Below are 18,402 nucleotides of genomic sequence, written 5' to 3'. Positions count from 1 at the left end.
AAGCTTTTAATGGTTTTCTGGAGAGGGGAGTGGGGTTGATAACCTATTCTTATTTTTCTCTTTAAAAAAAAAAAAAGATAATTGAAAGCAAACCTCTGTCCTTAAATTTCTGTTTAACATTAAATCTTGCTCGATATTGACTGTTCTATAATTTTTTTGTTAAAGGGGAGTCTGTTTGCTACATATAGGTAATTTCTAAAGAAAAGAGAGCAGAGCAGGAAGGAATGGAGGCACATCAAGTATATTTGCTGTCTTCCTATGTTAATTTAATGCAAGTAAACAAGTGCTTTGCCACTGTAAACCTCCTGCAGTTTGCCAAGAAATCTTATGTTAAGCTTTGCTCCAGCTGTTTCAATTGCTTATGTTCAGAAATGATCTAAATTTTAAGAGTCTAATAGCAAAAGCTTTTCAGCATTTCAAATTAGTCAGAGATCTTGATAATGTATGACATGGAATATTGTATATAATATCAGTCCCTTGCACATGTATATGTATAATGTAGATTACAGAAAACTCTTAAACCAGCAACTTTAAGGACTTAGAATAGTAATGTAGTTATAAAGCGGAAAGGTGTGTGAAGGCCTTCTTTATATTAATAAAGAATATTTATGATGGGAATTATTGCAGCTTTTTAATGGTAATTGGTGGGATTATGTCTTCAGGAGCCATATTGTCTGAGGAGGAACTTGCAGCTATGTCTCCCACTGCTGCAGCAGTAGCTAAAGTAGTCAAGCCTGGAATGAAATTAACTGAGGTGAGTGAGAAGAAACTCTTCAATTTCAAGGCCCTTGAAATGCCAACAGAAAGACGTTAATAATATAAGGGTGCAGACTTCATTCACTGTTTGGGACTTGGTGTAATGCCTGACTGAAGTCAATGAAATCTTTTCATGCATTTGAGGCAGACTTTACTAGCTAAGTTATTGGGATTTTTTTCAACATACCTTACAGTTTTTCTTTAGTAGATGAAAACATTTGTAGGGTCTTTTGGTTCTTTTTCTGAAATATGTTTTTTTTATGTGTACATAAACTTATTTTCTGTATGCATTTTTGGCAGGAGCTTTTTTTCCCCTTATTTACATACATTTTTAATTGGTACTGCTGCGCATTTGGCTTATACTTGAAGAAAAAATTAACGTAATGATAGATCATACATATTCTAGGCAATTATTATTTTAATTTTGTTTGTTATTGGTCATTCTGTCCAGCCATTAAATTACTTTCTTCTGTGCCTGCTGCTTTGTTTTGTGATACTAGTTTCGATACTTCTGTTGTCTTAAACTTGCTTAAGATTTGTCCATTTTACATAGAATTCTTTTATTGCATACAGTTGCACTATAAAAGTTTGCCATTTTTAAATTAATAGGGATCACTACTTTGCCATGGTATGAGTCCTAAAAACACATTTTTTTAAAAATCCAACTTGTTTCTCTGAATTAATTAGTTTAGAGTTGTATAAAATTATACTGCCTTAAGGTATGAATTATGTAATTACCAGTGGTTCTTTGATACATCTGGACAGACATTTAAAAAAACCCCAAACAAACAAAAAAACACCAAAAAAAACCAAACCAAAAATAATCTTCTGTTGCAGCTGTACAACGCATATGTAGAAACTCAGGATCAGTTGCTTTTGGAAAAGCTGGAGAATAAGAGAATCAATAAATATTTGGATGAAATAGTGCAGGAAGTAGAAGCCAAAGCACCAATCTTAAAACGTCAGCGTGAAGAATTTGAGCGTTCCCAAAAAGCTGTTGCTAGTCTGTCTGCAAAGCTTGAACAAGCTATGAAGGTCAGTATAAAATAAAAGAGCATGTAAAATTATGGAAAAAATGGATTTTTAATTCCTTAATCCTAATTACTGTTAGTAAATGTATAAAATTGATCTTTTAGTCCACTTTTATTGTGGGGAAAATATCTGTTGAACTTTCTAGCTTGCAATTTATTGGACTGTACACAGTATTTTACAGAAACAACATTTTTCAGAGTTTTTTATAGTGAAGGCTTAAATGTGCTGACTTAAAATCTCTGAGTTTCTGAGAGTAGAATTCTTTATAAACAAAGATTAGTATTTGTTTGTCCAAAGAAGTAAAATTGGACTTTGGTGCCCTATTCCCATTAATTTTAATACATGCACTAATACAACACGACAGAGCATGGCTTTTGATTCTTAAATATGTGGAGTTTAACCTTTGGAGTGTAACGTTGAAGAGTTTGATTCACAAGGCATGTATCTCTAAATTACGTTGTCTCTCTGGAAGGAGATGTGCCTGAGTTTAATTGGTACGTGTTTCTTAATGTTTGTATGCTTGCAGGAAATCCAACGATTGCAGGAGGATGCTGATAAAGCCAATAAGCATGCCTCTCTGCTTGAAAGAGAAAACCAGAGACTGGAAATACAAGTGAAAGACCTTTCACAGCAGGTGAATAAATGTTGCTATGGTTAAATGTACTATTTGCAATTAATTTATTAATATCGTGCTGTATTTCTGAAGTTTACTTGGAAGTTGTGTTCAGCCACAGTCATATATGTTTTGGTTGTTGTAAGAGCCTTAGTGATGTTGAAAGCTTCTCCTTAGGAAAATGTGATATTTACATTTCTGCTTACAAAATTAGAATAAGTTTAGCTGGATAGGAGTGATGCTGCTTTAGGATAATATTGTTAAACATCTAACATGGAAAACTCGTATGTATAACTTCTTTGTTTGACTGGAATGTCCTGTGATCTGTTCACAGAAGTGAACCCAGAATATCTACGTCTGATTTTGATGTGTTTCCTTTTTGTCAAACTTTTTTCTATAATGTAATTATCTTACAAGTATTAATTGACTGTAATAGTTTGTATGTTGTAGGAAAAAATTCACTTAATTTCCAAGTACTTATTTCTAACATTGTTTTTCAGAATGAACTTCTGAATGTGTGCATGTCTTATGCTAGAATGTTCTCTTTCAGATTCGTGTGCTTTTAATGGAACTTGAAGAAGCTAGAGGCAATCATGTGATTCGTGATGAAGAAGTGAGCTCTGCTGACATCAGTAGCTCTTCTGAAGTGATATCTCAACATCTAGTCTCTTACAGAAATATTGAAGAACTTCAGCAGCAGAATCAGCGTCTCTTGGTGGCTCTTCGGGAGCTGGGAGAGGCTAGAGAAAAAGAGGAGCAAGAAACAACGTCATCTAAGTAAATTATCTGTTCCTTCTAGTAAACTGTTTATACTGAGTAGTAATAGGGATTTATTCAAACACTTCAGTTTTTTGCTTCTGATCCGTATTAATTGTGTGCCTATGCATATGTAAGTGCGCATATGCTCATGAGCAGCTATGTAATTTATAAAGGCAAATTGTTATTAAGAAACATTGTCTTCAGTTTTAGATTAAAATAGCTTTATAGTTATATAACTTGTAATAGCTCCTCTCATCAAAATCCAAAGTAAAAATAATTGTCCATCCTTTAGTGAATGTGGTTTCACACAACAGAGCTGTTTTTCGAAAAAGAAAGATAAGTTTTCATTCCCGTTAGCTGAACAAAAAAACTTATTATGTGTGTATCTAATTCACTAGCTGTAAAGCCCACAGATAATGTAATTTTGTATTAGAAGTTCTTAGCCTAATTCTCTGTTCATGCTACTGACTGTTGTTTGAAGTTATTCACATGAACAGAATTACCTCTGTTCTGCTTTTCATGGAAGAGGCCTACTTTCTTTGTCATTTACAAAATGGCAAGCCCAAAGGCCAATCTTTCTATAAGTTTGCTCAAAAAAGTTGCTTAACTTTCAAAGATGCAGTAAATGTACACTGAAGGACTTGGGACAAAATGTAAGGGTTTTGTCATCTTGGTATGCCTCGCTGTGTATGTTACTGAAAACAACTGTTGTTGGTTTCAGAATTTCTGAGCTTCAGAGTCAGCTTGAGGAAGCTCTCAATGAGCTAGAAAAACTGCGTGAATCACGTCATCATCAGTTGCAGCTTGTTGAGTCTATAGTTCGTCAGCGTGATATGTTCCGCATATTGTTGGCACAGACCACAGGAGCTATCATTCCTTTGCAAGGTAAGCTTCACATTTCTGCACCATTTAAAAAAAATGAAGTTGCCATTTGTTATGAGTTTTCAGTAATGGTGCTGTAATAGTACTAGTAACTTCTGTTAATCTGGTATTCAACTTTTACTTATTGGAAAACCCATGAATTTGGATTTAGACACATGATTTTATTTTTACAGTGTAATAACTTGCTACATAATGACTGAGATGTAGTGGTAACTACGTGTGTTCTGGTAGCATATTGTAGGTATAAAGAATGAGTTGCTCAGGAGAGCCCAAGACTTTCCTAGCAATACAGAATTGGTTTTAGCCATATTTTGGTGTGGTTATATGATGTTCTGCTTTGGCAAGCATTCATTCAATTGTCGCCTTTAAAATCCCCTTTATCTTTTTTTAGCTTCAGGTCTATTACCAGAGGAGATTTCTCTTACATCTACTCCAAAGCGCCCAAATTTACCTCAGGCCATGTCAACTCCTGCTCCAGTGTCAATGACTGAGTCAGTGGAGACTGTGGAGGCTAAGGCTGCACTTAAGCAGGTATATTTTTCAATAAACACTGTAGAAAGCGATCACTATTTCTTTTTACTTTTGTAAGCATTTTAATGTCTGTTCTTTGATGTAGTTGCAGGAAGTTTTTGAGAACTATAAAAAAGAAAAGGCAGAGAATGACAAATTGCTGAATGAACAAAATGAAAAGCTTCAGGAGCAGGTCACAGACTTGAGGTCACAAAATGCAAAGATATCCACACAGCTGGAGTTTGCCTCCAAACGGTAAATCAGCTATTTCATTTCATTTCATTGCCCTATGTATGTGTTCTCTGTCAATAGAATCATGTTGACTGCTTGATATCGTTCGCTCAGGAAGAGTTGCCAGTTAAACATTAATATTGTCTGTTCTGTTAAAGAACACAAAGTGAAGGTGGGATCAAGAATATACCTTCTAGTTGAGTGAGCCACATATGTGAAAACTGATGCACAAGGACGTGAAACGTATAGCTGTGTATGTACACCTCTTGCAATTAAACAATTTAATGTGGCAAACATATACTTTGCTTTGTTGTTCCGTGTGAAGTTATGAAATGCTGCAGGATAACGTTGAAGGCTATCGTCGAGAAATAACATCTCTGCATGAAAGAACCCAGAAACTCACAGCAACAACTCAGAAGCAAGAGCAGATAATTAACACTATGACTCAAGACCTCAGGGGAGCTAATGAAAAACTGGCAGTGGCAGAGGTTAGTAATAGGGTGTATTATGCTCCTAGATAGTCCAAGTTAGCACAAGAGTTTTTCTTAGGATTATCTTGAAAGCTGTCAGAACTTGAACGTGTGGCTTTTTGAGTGCATCAGCTATTAAATTTGTAAAAGCTTGTGTGCATGTACGTTTAGTGCATGCATTTGTAACATTCCGCAACATCTCAAGTACTGAGTGAAGATGGAACAACATTCCAAAGATGTTTCAGTTTACAGAGAAAACAGAATATTAGTCAAACAGTTGTGTTCTTACTGTTCTTGGCTTAATTTGCATGAACTTTAATTCACAATCTGTAATCTTAAAAGCCTTTTTTAAAAATAGTATTAACTGCTCATAAAAATAATATTGTCCAAATTAAAATTAATGGACAGATTTGAGATTGATAACAAAGTTCCTGTTATTTGCTGTCTTAAAGGTGAGAGCAGAAAACTTAAAAAAAGAGAAAGATATCTTGAAGATGTCAGATGTGCGTTTGACTCAGCAACGTGAGTCTTTATTAGCTGAACAAAGAGGACAGAACTTGCTGCTTACTAATTTGCGAACTATTCAGGTATGTGGTATTATTCATATGTCTAAGTCTGATCTGTCTTTCAGAGTTTTCAATAAATAACCATCGAAATAGACTTCAACAGTTATGGGATTGGGTCTTAAAGTGGATTTTTTTTTTTTTTTGGTTACAAATTGACACTGAACATAAAATACTTGAGTAATTTGTTCAAGCAAGTTTGTTACTACTCTCCTAAATTATGATGCTCTGTTATTTACATGGGCGAAGTCATGAGAATTTTGAGTTGATGAGAAGGGTTTTCACAATAAAATGGAACCAAAACACATGAAACAAAGTGAAAGGAAAAAAACCTGTATGTTAATTTTTTATAGCACAATTTACCAGTGCCTGCCTTAGTAGTTTATTTTCCTATTGTTTTAAGGTATATTTACTTTTATACTTTTAGATCTTCTATTATAAGGTATATTGACTGTTAGAGCATGAATATTTAAGGTTGCGCCTTTTGTCATGGGACTGAATTCTATTTCTGTGGTAGATCTTTTGGGTTTTTTTTAATCTCTGGAATTAGACTCAGATAAAAGAATTTCTTCTAATACTTATTGTATCATTAGTTTTAAAATGTTTTTTTAATAAGTCATACATTGTAAGTGCTACTTTTCATAATCTCCTGTATCTACGTATTATTGCTCACTCCCTGCAGTAATTATTTTGTGGATGGGAGAAGTGTTGTGACAACTTTGTATGAAGTATTGCTGTAATTCAGAAGAAAATTATTAAAGTGTATTGTAAGCATAGTGTATTATGCTCTTTTATCAGGGAATACTGGAGAGGTCTGAGACAGAAACAAAACAAAGACTCAGTAATCAGATAGAAAAGCTAGAGCGTGAGATATCTCAGCTGAAGAAGAAACTAGAAAGTGAGGTGGAACAAAGACATTCCCTTACCAAAAATCAAGAGGTAAGTATAATTATAAATGTGCTAAACTTGTTTTAGTGAAAATAAAGCCACAGTTGCATGGCCTCTGCCAGCTTACAGTGCATTGTTTTTCATATGTGTAATTTATAAACATACTTGGTCTTTGGGCTGTTTGTGAATAATTACAAGTTTAAGAACCTTGTGTTTTCAGGTTCATATCCTGGATCTTAAGAGGCAACTCGAGACTGAGACAAACCGTCACATTAACACAAAGGAACTTTTAAAGAATGCCCAGAAAGAAACTGCGATGTTGAAACAGCAGCTTAACAATACGGAGGCTCAGCTAGCATTTCAGTCATCACAGAGGGCTCCAGGGAAAGGTAAGATGCTTTTCTACATTGAATTTCTCTTTAAGTTAACCGTTGCTGTCTGCAGAATGGTAAAATTCATAATAATTTAGAATTAGCAGGACAGTACACTAAATAGTAAACCTCTTCATTATTACAATCACATATTCAAACAAATGATAACCAGGATGATTTTTTTAAGTAAAATTAATGTCCAAGCAGTCTTTGACAAAAGGGGAAAATAAAGGCAAACTTATTAAAAGATCCCTTTTATTTTTATTTGAAAGAACTTAAGTCTTTTAGGTTATTTATTTTTAAATATTTTAATAGCATTTTTAAATAAGGGTTTTTTTGTCTGAATCAACAACGTTTATTGTAAGCTACTATTTTGGTTAGGGCTGACAACTTTATTTGGGGAAGTTTTGTGAGGGTGATTGGTTTTTCCATGTTATTATCCTAAAAAGACTTCAGTTTTTCAACAGAACAGTGGTTTAAAAAAACTGAATTAAACCTCATTGGTTAACGAATGTGTTCTAATATTATAGGTCAGCCTAGTACAAATGAAGATGTGGATGATCTTGTCAGTCGACTAAGACAAGCTGACGAACAAGTTAATGACCTGAGAGAACGACTCAAGACTAGTTCTAGTAATGTGGAACAGTACAGGGCCATGGTTCTTAGTCTAGAGGAATCCCTTAATAAGGAAAAACAAGTAAGTAGTTACCATTGTTTATTAGAGGAGAAACAGAAACAAAATGAAAGATTTTTTTTAGATTTTTTTTTTTTTTGGTACTGCAGTACAGTCTGTAGGATTCTGGCAGGAATTGGAAAAAAACTGAAGTTAGTTTAGAAGGCATTAGAATATAATGTAATAAGACCATATTTTAGATAACTTTATTAAAAACACTTTTAATCATGGAAATATTAAACCTTTTTGCAGCATATTTTCAAAATGTTGAATTGTAAATTTGACTCAAAGCTGTACCCAGCCAATGTTTTCCTTCAAAAGAGGGGAATTGACTTTTAAAAACTCTTCCTTATAACCCTGTGATCAATGATTAAAAATATTAATTAGCTCTCAATCAAAAGCAGTTAAATTCACATCTTCTGCATTAGTAAGGTCTTCAGTGATGCAAAAGAACACTCTATGTGGTATTCATGGGAAAAGCTTCAGAACTACCTCCCAGTCTGTTATATACTCCACCATGTTAATAGCAAACAAAGCCTGTTCTTCCAAGCTCTTCAGCATATCAAAGTAAGATAGACTGGGGAAACAGAATTCTCATTTTTTCTACTGAAGTTACAGCATCAGTAGATGATGGCGTGCTTTTTGTTCTAGTATCCAAGTTCTCTGCCTGTCTGTGTTCTGTTACTGTAAAAACTTCATTGTGGCTTGATATGCTTTAACAGTATTGCAGACTTTAGTGTGTGATAGAAGGATGTGCTAGCTGCTGCACTCTTGAGTGTAGTCACCTAAAACTGTTCTTAGATGTACTTCATGAGGTATTGCAGCTTTGAAGGGAAATTAAAAAAGAGAAAAATTTCAATGCTATTTGTGATTTTCCACGTTTTCAGTGTTGTTCTAAATGAGATGCTGAGAATACCTATTCTGGCTTTAAATTGTTAATAAAATACTGGTTTCACATCAGTATCCCATATTTAAAGGAAAAAAAAAATTGATCTCTTATGATGGATTTTAATGAAGGTGACAGAGGAAGTTCGTGCAACAGTTGAAGCTCGTCTGAAGGAGTCTTCAGAGTATCAAGCACAGCTGGAAAAGAAGCTGATGGAGTCAGAGAAAGAAAAGCAAGAACTGCAAGAGGAGAAGCGTAAAGCTGTGGAGAATATGGAACAACAGGTATGCACTGAATGCCCCCTGTCTTAAACTCCCTTGCAGAGAGTCCACAAGAATGTGCTTTTACATAATTCCCTAAACTTCAATTTGTTTTCGTAGTATAATAGTGTCCAAAACTAAATCTTTCAGGATGTAGAAAAGGCTAACTAAATTTGAGAGGTTTCCAAACATGACTAGTACATTAACCTTATCACTTTGTTAGGGTGATTGTGTATTTAAAGCTGTCACTATCGTCCTGAACTTTGAGTACTGTTTGCAGGAAAACGTGTAAAAGCTTTTGAGAAAGGTTTCAGAAAACCCTTTTTGGAACATGAGCCAAAACCAAATTTGTAGTATGCACGTATTTTAAAACCAGAGTGGCCTATGCCCTTATTTGTGTGGCTTATATTTGGACTTTTATTGGGGTTGAAAGAAACAAGATGACTGCAACTAGAATTACTGTAGGCCTGACTCTGAAAGAACAGTAACATATTTTTACCAGGAGAAACCTCTGTATATTAATAAGTCAAAATCTTGAAAGTATTTCTCTTCAGATTAAAATTAGTATTTAAAAAAATAAATAAAGTAACAACTTTGGTTCTACATTATTCATGACTGTCTACGTTCAGAGCCTTGTTGTGTTCAATACTCTGTAAAATACTTTGCCATTTAGTCTTGGTTTTGTTCTTGTTCTTTTGTTGTTGTTGTTCCCCCCTTCCCCATCACTATAGCTATCAGAACTAAAGAAGAGTCTGTCAACTGTGCAATCAGAAGTTCAGGAAGCTCTTCAGAGAGCCAGCACAGCTCTAAATAATGAACAACAAGCCAGACGTGACTGCCAGGAGCAAGTATGTTTGTAGTATTTGCCTATTTTAGCCAGAGGTAGTAAACGTAATGTTAGTTTTAACTGGTTTTCAGTTGAACTCAAAACATTTTTTTAAAGGTAGTGCTGCTAATCAGAGACTTGTGGAGGCAAGAAAAGCGCTGTAAGAGCACTTTCTCTATTTTGTGAACAGCTGCTTATTTAGTGCTTCATTTTTCTACCGGGTCAAACATTGTGGTAATATCGACTAAACTGACTTCGAATATAAAGTTGTGCTGCAAGCACAGTTTGTGTCATGTTTAAGAAAACAACAGAAGATGGATTACTGTTTCTAAGGTTTGTTTCATTATGTAAAAAAATTGATTGGGGAATGTAATTAACTGTTTTTAATGAATTGCTACATCACTCTCCTGAGGGGAGAGCAAAAAAGAAAACTGAACTCTCACAAGAAGACAATATCTTTCTAACCTGAAACGTAACTGTCATCTTTTAAAACTGTAGGGCAATATGGTATTTAGCAGGACCTGATAAGATTGTCTTGTTACCAGCTGTTACTTAAAGGAAAACTGCTTTTCTGCAGGTGATAATTTCAGCAACGCTGGCTGGTGTAAAGTATGTAGAAAAACTTTTGGCTGTTGTTTAATTCAACCCAAAATTTAGTAGATGGGCGTTTCCATTTTTTTTCAGCTAATACTATGACCATAGTCTGTCCTTAGCTTTTTAACCTCATGCAGTAAATATCTTTGCTCATTCACATGTAGAAGTAGCCAGTGGATGTTCTTAGACTAATATCTGCCTGTTATCCCTGCAGAATCTATAGCAAGAGGTTTGATTGTAGAGTAACTAGAGAGAGTGCGTCCTCCTTCTGGCTACTCAAAGAAAACTATTTCAAATTCTAAACTTAAAAAAAAATAATAATTTCTTTAAGGGAACCATACTAAGCTTATCTTTTTTTTTGAGAATGATAAAGGTTTTGGCCAGTGATTTTCTTTTTGAGCAGTAGTTACTGATTTTGTCTAGAATTTGAGAATCCCTTCATACATACCAAAGATACAACATTAAAGGTAACAATCTATGGGGTTTTTTTCTGCAGGCAAAGATGGCTTCTGAAGCTCAAAATAAATATGAACGGGAATTAATGCTCCATGCTGCTGATGTTGAAGCATTACAGGCTATTAAAGAACAAGTTGCCAAGAATGCAGCGGTAAGGCAGCAGCTAGAGGAAGCTGCTCAGAAAGCTGAGTCTGAATTGTTAGAGTGCAAAGCCTCCTGGGAAGAGAGAGAGAGAATGATCAAGGTATGATTGTTTTTAGGGTTTCAGTGGGGTTTTTCAGTTAACAGACATTCAGCCACAGAATTCACAGCCATTTAACAATTTTGTTGTAGGATGAAGCTTCAAAACTTGCATCCCGCTGTGAAGATTTGGAAAAACAAAATCGATTATTACATGAACAGCTGGAAAGTCTGAGTGATAAGATGGTGACCTCTATGAAAGAAGCCATGCCAACTGCGGTGAATGTTTCTCTCAATGAGGAAGGCAAATCCCAGGAACAAATCTTAGAAATTCTTAGGTAAATTTAGCTCTGGGCTCCTTCTCTCAGTGGTTATAAATTAGTTGACAAATTAAATAGTTCTGTATTACTTTATATTTGAAGGATAATGTATAAAATTTAAGCACTTTTTTGCTAGGTAGGATGGTCGTTCTATATCAGTACCTAATAGAGGAGATTTTTCTACTCCTAGGAAAAAAATGTGAGTCAATTATGACAGGAAGCTAAATCAAATTTTAGCAAATGTGATTGGCAAGAAAGTTTCGTAGAGGTGATTTTTTTTCTTATTGTGGCTTTTAGGGACTTTATGTAGATTTTCAAGAATTTTTATCTAGGATTTTATATTTGATCTTTCTGAACCAATTTCCATACTCAGTAGACTTTCAGATATAAGATGCTTCAACTTAAAATGCTTTGTCTTGCATTTTTATTGACATGATGCTTTGTTCATTTTCTTATTGCAGATTTATACGTCGAGAAAAGGAGATTGCAGAAACTAGATTTGAGGTGGCCCAGGTGGAGAGTTTGCGTTACCGTCAGAGAGTGGAGCACCTGGAAAGGGAACTGCAGGAACTGCAGGACAGTCTCAATGCTGAGAGAGAGAAGGTGCAGGTATGGTTGGATATTATTGGTTATGATTTCAATAAGTAGAGAGGGCTGTTCTCTATGTTCTACTCTTTGTCTTTGCTGCCTGTGCCCAAAAATGAAGAGTTTTGGAAGAATTGGGAGCTTTTAAACTGAGGTTGCTGTATAGCCAAATGGAGGGAGTTGTTCTGAGTCCTGTGGAGCAGTGTGGCAATTCCAAAATCACATAAATAAGGAAAATAAAGATAATTTATCTTTTTTTTTTTCCCCATCTCTGATTTCTTAAGCGATATTTGTTTTGAATGTACATGTGACATAATGAATGCCATGATAGCTTTCCAAGATGGTGTTATGCCAGATCCAGGTAAGTATAAATGCATGTGCAAGCAAAACAGATGACTGAGTTAAATCTTTTCAAAAGGTAACAGCAAAAACCATTGCACAGCATGAAGAATTAATGAAGAAAACTGAGACCATGAATGTACTGATAGAAACCAACAAGATGCTAAGGGAAGAGAAGGAGAGGCTAGAACAAGAGCTCCAACAAATCCAAGCAAAGGTTAGTACTGAGGTTCACATAAATTTTGCAGATGTTCAAGTTGATGAATTAAAATCTGGATATACCATTTCTAACTACAATAAATACATGATTTAGATTGTGATTATTCCTTTACGTCATACAAATGAGGACACTTTCCAGTTAGTTTAGAAGACATTGGTCCACCTAGAATATTGGGAAGGTTAAAGTTCAGTTTCATTTAAATGAAACTGAATACCAGCATTTATCCTTGGCTAGAGATATACCAGTAACCAAGGATATTATCATCAGATAAATGAAAAATGGCACAGAAATACATATAAAGCAGAGCACAGCTTTATCAAGAGTTTAAAAGGGAAATACATGCCTTTTCCCGTTTCTACGCACCAGTTATTTTAATGGAATCCAGTGCAGTGTTGCTTGGCTTCTAACATGTAATTAATAATCTGTTTCCTGTACTAAAGTCCAAAGAGTGAGAATCTAAGATTGTGAAGTTGTACCTATATTTTTTTCCCCTCTCTGTAGGATCATCCCCTGCTCTTGCTCCTTGTTCTTCTCCCTGCCCCCAGCTGGCCACTGAAAGGCAGAGAGTTGGAAAAGAAGCTGTATCATGACTTCTTGAGGGTGTTGGTTTTCCTCTCTCTGTCCCTCTTAGCATCATTGTTCAAGGCCTACCATATTCCATTACCTTCAGTCTCCTAAGATCCAGAGAGTTTAATCCCCAATTGTGTTTTTTTCAGGTACGCAAGCTTGAGGCAGACATTCTACCTCTACAAGAGTCTAATGCTGAACTGAGTGAGAAAAGTGGAATGTTGCAGGCGGAGAAAAAGTTGTTGGAAGAAGATGTTAAACGCTGGAAAGCCCGGACCCAGGTGGGGAATGCATGTTTTCAAAGGTGTTGTGGAAAAAAAAAAAAGAACTAAAAAAAAGTTCCAAAACTTCTGAAAAGCAACAACAAACTATGAAATGTATTTGAATTATAAAGCATTGTTTATGCAGCTTCAAAATAGGCTATTCTAATTCACAGGCATTCCAAATCAAAATGGGAAAGCAGTAGCTCTAATTCAAAGAGGTTTCCTGGCTATAACTGTATAATCATCTTATGAAAATGCAAACTATTTTCTCAACCTTTCAGCATTTATTGAGTCAACAGAAGGACACTGATCTCGAAGAGTATCGGAAGCTGCTCTCAGAGAAGGAGGCAAACACCAAGCGTATACAACAAATGAGTGAAGAAACAGGCAGGCTTAAAGCAGAAATAGCCAGGTGTGGTATAAGTCAATTAGTAAAAAGTTTTGTGCAAAGCAAAATATTTTAAATAAAGCTGTATCTGGAACTGTGACTACTTAACTGTCTCCATGTAACTATGAAACCTTTGATATTCTTACTGTAAGTTGATAATATGCAGATAAAATGAAGTGAGAATTGCTTTGGAAGCTGTCTTTTAGCTGAACTTATTCTAAACTAATGTATTGTAGAATAATTTGTATTCTATAAATACTCATTTGTATTGCAAAGTCCTAGAAAACATAATTCACTACAGATAATGCCTGTGGTATTACATAAAAATCGATACATTTCAATATTGCTCAATTTCAAACATCTCATTTTTGCATGTTCCTCCAATTTCTTGTTATTTAGAACTAATGCATCCTTGACTACGAGCCAGAATCTTGTTCAGAGCCTGAAGGATGAAGTAACTAAAATAAGAACGGAAAAGGACACTTTGCAGAAAGAAGTAGATGCTAAAGTGGCTGACATACAAGAAAAAGTGAAAACTATAACACAAGTCAAGAAAATTGGGCGCAGGTACAAGACTCAATATGAGGAGCTAAAAGCACAGCATGATAAGGTAGATATGCTTTTTCTTTGTTTGCAAAGAAAATCTATAAAAAAACCTGTATGTTTTCATCTAGAGTCATGCATAATCTAGCTGATGATCTTCACGTTCCCTTAGTATAATACTGTGTGAATACTTATCTGTGAAGAGGAAAGCAGAAAATTACATTGTTTGTTCTGCTGTTAGCTTAAACTGCCACAAAGCATGAGCTGCATATCACTTAATACTTTGCAGTATTCTTAACGGAACTTTAGTGTTCATTAGAATTCCTGGGGTTTGCCCAGAACTCTTTAAACGATTGGTTTGCATTCAGAAACAACTTGTGAAAATAATGACATTCTAATCAGATAGTACCCTTTAGCGTGATACCACTTGACATATTTCAGATGGTTGCCAAAGCATCAACTCAGCCTTTTGTAGAACAAGAAGAACAACAAGTTTCTGTCCAGGAAGTACAAGACCTGAAAGACACTCTCAGTCAAGCTGAAGTGAAGACAAAGGCTTTGGAGACTCAGGTTGAAAGTTTACAAAAGGTAAGAACAGCGTAAGCAAGGTAAGAACAGTGAACAGTTTCAGAGTACTGTACTCTACTGCAATCTTAAATGCATAACTGTGAAGAATGTGAGGGTGTTTTTCTGTGTGTGTGTGTGTGCATGTGCGCATGTATGCACAGAAATATGTGAAGTGACCTATTTGTGCCTCTGTCTTGTTGGGAAAGAGGGACCTTAAACCTGGTTTAAATCCTGTGTCTAGTGTGTCTCATGCTGTTTCTTGGAATAAATAAGTGGGAAAGAGAATGCTATTCTCTCAACTGTTGCATTCAGAGAGGACTGGACTCCTCTGTTGTTGATTAGAGGCTTTTTAACCTTAATACAGTGGCCAGCTAATATTAGGTCCTTGGAGCTTGTTAGGCTATATATTTGCCAAAGTAGCTGGTTATGACCAACAGCTGCAATCTCTCTCTCTCTCTAGACTATAGCAGAAAAGGAAACTGAAGTTAGAAATCTTCAGGAGCAGATAACACAGCTGCAGTCAGAACTCGCTCGTTTTCATCAAGATCTGCAAGAGAAGACTACGCAGGAAGAACAGCTCAGGCAACAGATCACTGAGAAGGAAGAGAAAACTAGGAAGACCTTGCTTGCGGCCAAGCAGAAAATTGCACAGTTAGCTGGTATTACAGTATTTTTTTCTGTCCTTAAAGTGTTGTCTTCTATTTGGGTTTTTGATTATTCCTATGGAAAAGCATTTAGACAGGATGCTTACGAAAATACAGCCTACTTCATATTTTACTTAAAAGTTTTTTCTAGATTAGATGTTACAGGAATTGTTCTGAAACCTAAATTTTAATTCCTTCGGGAGATGATAAAAGTATATGACTAGCTGTACACTGGAGGTAAAAAAAGTTTTGCTTAGTTTTGGCCAGCCAATGTGGTAAGCCCCATTTTTTATCCTTTTGTTGATTAGAGCAGATTGACCCTACTAACAACTCAGGTGATTCTCCTGTTCCCTCTTGCCTTCCCTAAGTGTACAGGTGCAAAACATACTGCCTCCTGTATTTTCAGTTGACGTTGAGAGGAGTGATGGTGTAAGAGCTTGCTGAAAACATCTTGTTCTGTTGTGACTACTTCTTTATTTAATTTTTTATTTATATATATTTATGATATATTTTTCTATTTTTAATTTATTTTAATTTTATTGCAGTTAAATAGAAAAAGGGCATGTGAAAGTTAAAATTACCTCTGAGAGCTCCTTTGATTGCTTAACGTTTTTAAGATTTAAAAATACTTCAGTAACCTATTAAAACAGACAGGTATTCAGCATGCAAAGAAGTTAGTAGGCAGCTTTACAGTGGCAAGACTGAATTCTTTTCTATTCAATTAGGTACGAAAGAACAGCTAACAAAAGAAAATGAAGAGTGGAAGCAAAAGAGCAGTTCATTAGAAGAGCAGAAGACTGAATTGGAGGTGCGGATGAGTGCACTCAAATCACAGTATGAAGGTCGAATCTGCCGTCTGGAAAGAGAGCTTAGAGAGCAGCAGGAGCGACATCATGAACAGCGAGACGAGCCACCAGAGTCTACAAATAAGGTACAAAATCCTTTTAGCTGGCTGTGTGAGAGGAAATAAATAGCTTGCATGTCTCATGACTGAACAAGAACAACAGCTGTCAGTATGAGCACTGTTGTCCAACTTGGTTTGGTTTTGTGTATACAGTAGTTAATACTCAGGACTACTTTACATGAAGGTGTTTTTTCTAAACATCGTAAATAGCAGATGGAAATTCTTGTCATAGGAATCCTACACTTTAAAAAAAAGAAAAATAAAAAATGTCAATGAGCCCAACAAACTGTGCACTATTCAAGTTCCACTGTCCCCTGGTTTTGGCTTTAGTAAGGATTCAGAACTTAATTTAAAACTTACTTCCTGTCATAGTCAGAATTCCCAGTGCTAACAAGGGTACAGTTATATCATTCACTGTGAGTCAGCCAATGAACTGTTTGCACTCTGCTCTCTATTTTTGTATTTTTACCCATGTGTTCAGTATAATGGGTTCTAGCTGCTATTGTCTTAATAGCTTCAGAAAATACCTGAGAAATTACTGAATTGGTTTACATATTTGGTATGACTGGTATGATTTGTTTTGGAGAATTTGCAATAATCATGGAGTCTGACTAGGTATGCTAACAAGTCTGTTAGAGAAATTATTGTTAGTGAAGAGATCTGTCTGCTGAAGTATTTTACCAAATTGCTCATTCTGTTTCATATGTACATGACATGATAGTTCTGTTTCTTACTTAATAGGTCCCAGAACAGCAGAGGCAAATCTCACTCAAGTCTACTCCAGCTTCAGGTGAAAGAGGAATGTGAGTTGAAGGGTTTGGGGGTTTTGCAGAGTTTCTGTGGTTGGTGTTTCTTGCTTTTGTCATTATCTAGTTGCTCTTCTTTTTAGTAAACCACTGGCTTTTCACAGTTTTTCTTAAGCAACTTTGAAGATACTGAAGATACATAATATGTTCCTTCTGTTTTCTCGGCTACATTTAATCAATAAAGCTTTTAAGCTGTTAAATTGTCATGTTAACCACCAGGAACATGGTATTTGGGAAACATAAAAGGTTTTTTTAAATGCTTTCAAACTTCAAGATTCTTGAAGTTGTACAGTTTTGATTGTTACCTTTTAACCTTTTTGGTTGGGGGGAGGGGGATCTTCCTTGTGGAAGAATCTCAAACATTAGAAACAGACTAAATAGATGTTAACTAACAACAGATAAAGTAGTAAAATGACTAACCTCTAAAATGGGAAATATTATTGTATTACTAAGTTTAGATAACAAACTCCCTTTCATTTTTTATGGCAGCATCCTTTTGAAAGCAAGGCTTTCAAAAATGGGTCTTAAAATTTGACTGATCCTTTTCTCAACCAAGAGCTGATGTTGCTCTGTATTGAGTGAATCAGTTAGTTTTAATGTAAGATGTATTATTCACTGTAATAAAGACCCAGCACAGCTAATAGTATGAACTATGCACTGCTCCTTTTGATCTGCTTACAGATTTCTAGTTGATTAGCTTTGAAGAAACCTGTCAAACCTCTAAGCTGGACAAAATGCTACTGATGGCATAGTGTGTCTGTCTTTTTTAACTATGAACAAATTCCGAAGACAAGTCATTATGTCCTTGTCAGGCTTTTAAATTTTAAAACTTTAAAAATTAGTATTTCTGGCTATGCTAATATGTTTACATTTGGTACATTTTAAAATCCACTTTCTGCACTACCATGATGAAACCAATACCCTGTTTTTCAGTGCTAGTACTTCAGATCCACCAACAGCAAATATTAAACCAACTCCTGTTGTGTCAACTCCAAGTAAAGTGACTGCTGCTGCAATGGCTGGGAATAAGTCTACTCCAAGAGCCAGTATCCGTCCAATGGTTACTCCTGCTACGGTCACTAATCCTACCACTACTCCAACAGCCACGGTTATGCCTACAACGCAGGTGGAGACTCAGGAAGGTAAGCGTTTTAGTGTAGTACAAGGATCTACAGTAATAATAAATGCTACCTTTGCCTCGATCTCAGTAATTATTAGTTTGAAAGTACCTCACGTAACGTTATTGTCCCTGCATCTCTTTCAATATTACGCTTTTATGACCACTTCTGTTGCAACAAAGTTCATG

At 35.5% G+C, this 18,402-nt stretch overlaps 1 protein-coding gene across 4 annotated transcripts in view; it reads left to right on the top strand.

Annotated features, from left to right (window-relative positions):
- Positions 1 to 18,402, top strand: part of TPR (translocated promoter region, nuclear basket protein) — a 42,147-nt gene that overhangs the window by 8,888 nt on the left and 14,857 nt on the right. For 3 of the 4 annotated variants that reach the window (XM_072867165.1, XM_072867164.1, XM_072867163.1), the window contains exons 11-36: positions 663 to 754; positions 1,594 to 1,791; positions 2,315 to 2,422; positions 2,952 to 3,178; positions 3,882 to 4,045; positions 4,434 to 4,573; positions 4,659 to 4,807; positions 5,109 to 5,271; positions 5,706 to 5,840; positions 6,615 to 6,755; positions 6,925 to 7,093; positions 7,606 to 7,772; positions 8,766 to 8,918; positions 9,626 to 9,742; positions 10,811 to 11,014; positions 11,104 to 11,288; positions 11,732 to 11,879; positions 12,274 to 12,411; positions 13,131 to 13,262; positions 13,526 to 13,656; positions 14,032 to 14,242; positions 14,617 to 14,763; positions 15,203 to 15,401; positions 16,112 to 16,317; positions 17,032 to 17,093; positions 18,030 to 18,238. In XM_072867165.1, the coding sequence (XP_072723266.1) occupies positions 663 to 754; positions 1,594 to 1,791; positions 2,315 to 2,422; positions 2,952 to 3,178; positions 3,882 to 4,045; positions 4,434 to 4,573; positions 4,659 to 4,807; positions 5,109 to 5,271; positions 5,706 to 5,840; positions 6,615 to 6,755; positions 6,925 to 7,093; positions 7,606 to 7,772; positions 8,766 to 8,918; positions 9,626 to 9,742; positions 10,811 to 11,014; positions 11,104 to 11,288; positions 11,732 to 11,879; positions 12,274 to 12,411; positions 13,131 to 13,262; positions 13,526 to 13,656; positions 14,032 to 14,242; positions 14,617 to 14,763; positions 15,203 to 15,401; positions 16,112 to 16,317; positions 17,032 to 17,093; positions 18,030 to 18,238 (4,095 nt within the window). The remainder of the gene's footprint in view (positions 1 to 662; positions 755 to 1,593; positions 1,792 to 2,314; positions 2,423 to 2,951; positions 3,179 to 3,881; positions 4,046 to 4,433; positions 4,574 to 4,658; positions 4,808 to 5,108; positions 5,272 to 5,705; positions 5,841 to 6,614; positions 6,756 to 6,924; positions 7,094 to 7,605; positions 7,773 to 8,765; positions 8,919 to 9,625; positions 9,743 to 10,810; positions 11,015 to 11,103; positions 11,289 to 11,731; positions 11,880 to 12,273; positions 12,412 to 13,130; positions 13,263 to 13,525; positions 13,657 to 14,031; positions 14,243 to 14,616; positions 14,764 to 15,202; positions 15,402 to 16,111; positions 16,318 to 17,031; positions 17,094 to 18,029; positions 18,239 to 18,402) is intronic. The other variant, XM_072867166.1, reaches the window with a different exon arrangement.

Source organism: Ciconia boyciana, chromosome 7, assembly GCF_034638445.1.
Source record: "Ciconia boyciana chromosome 7, ASM3463844v1, whole genome shotgun sequence".
Taxonomy (NCBI): Eukaryota; Metazoa; Chordata; class Aves; order Ciconiiformes; family Ciconiidae; genus Ciconia; species Ciconia boyciana.
This window is presented reverse-complemented; position numbering and strand designations above follow the sequence as displayed.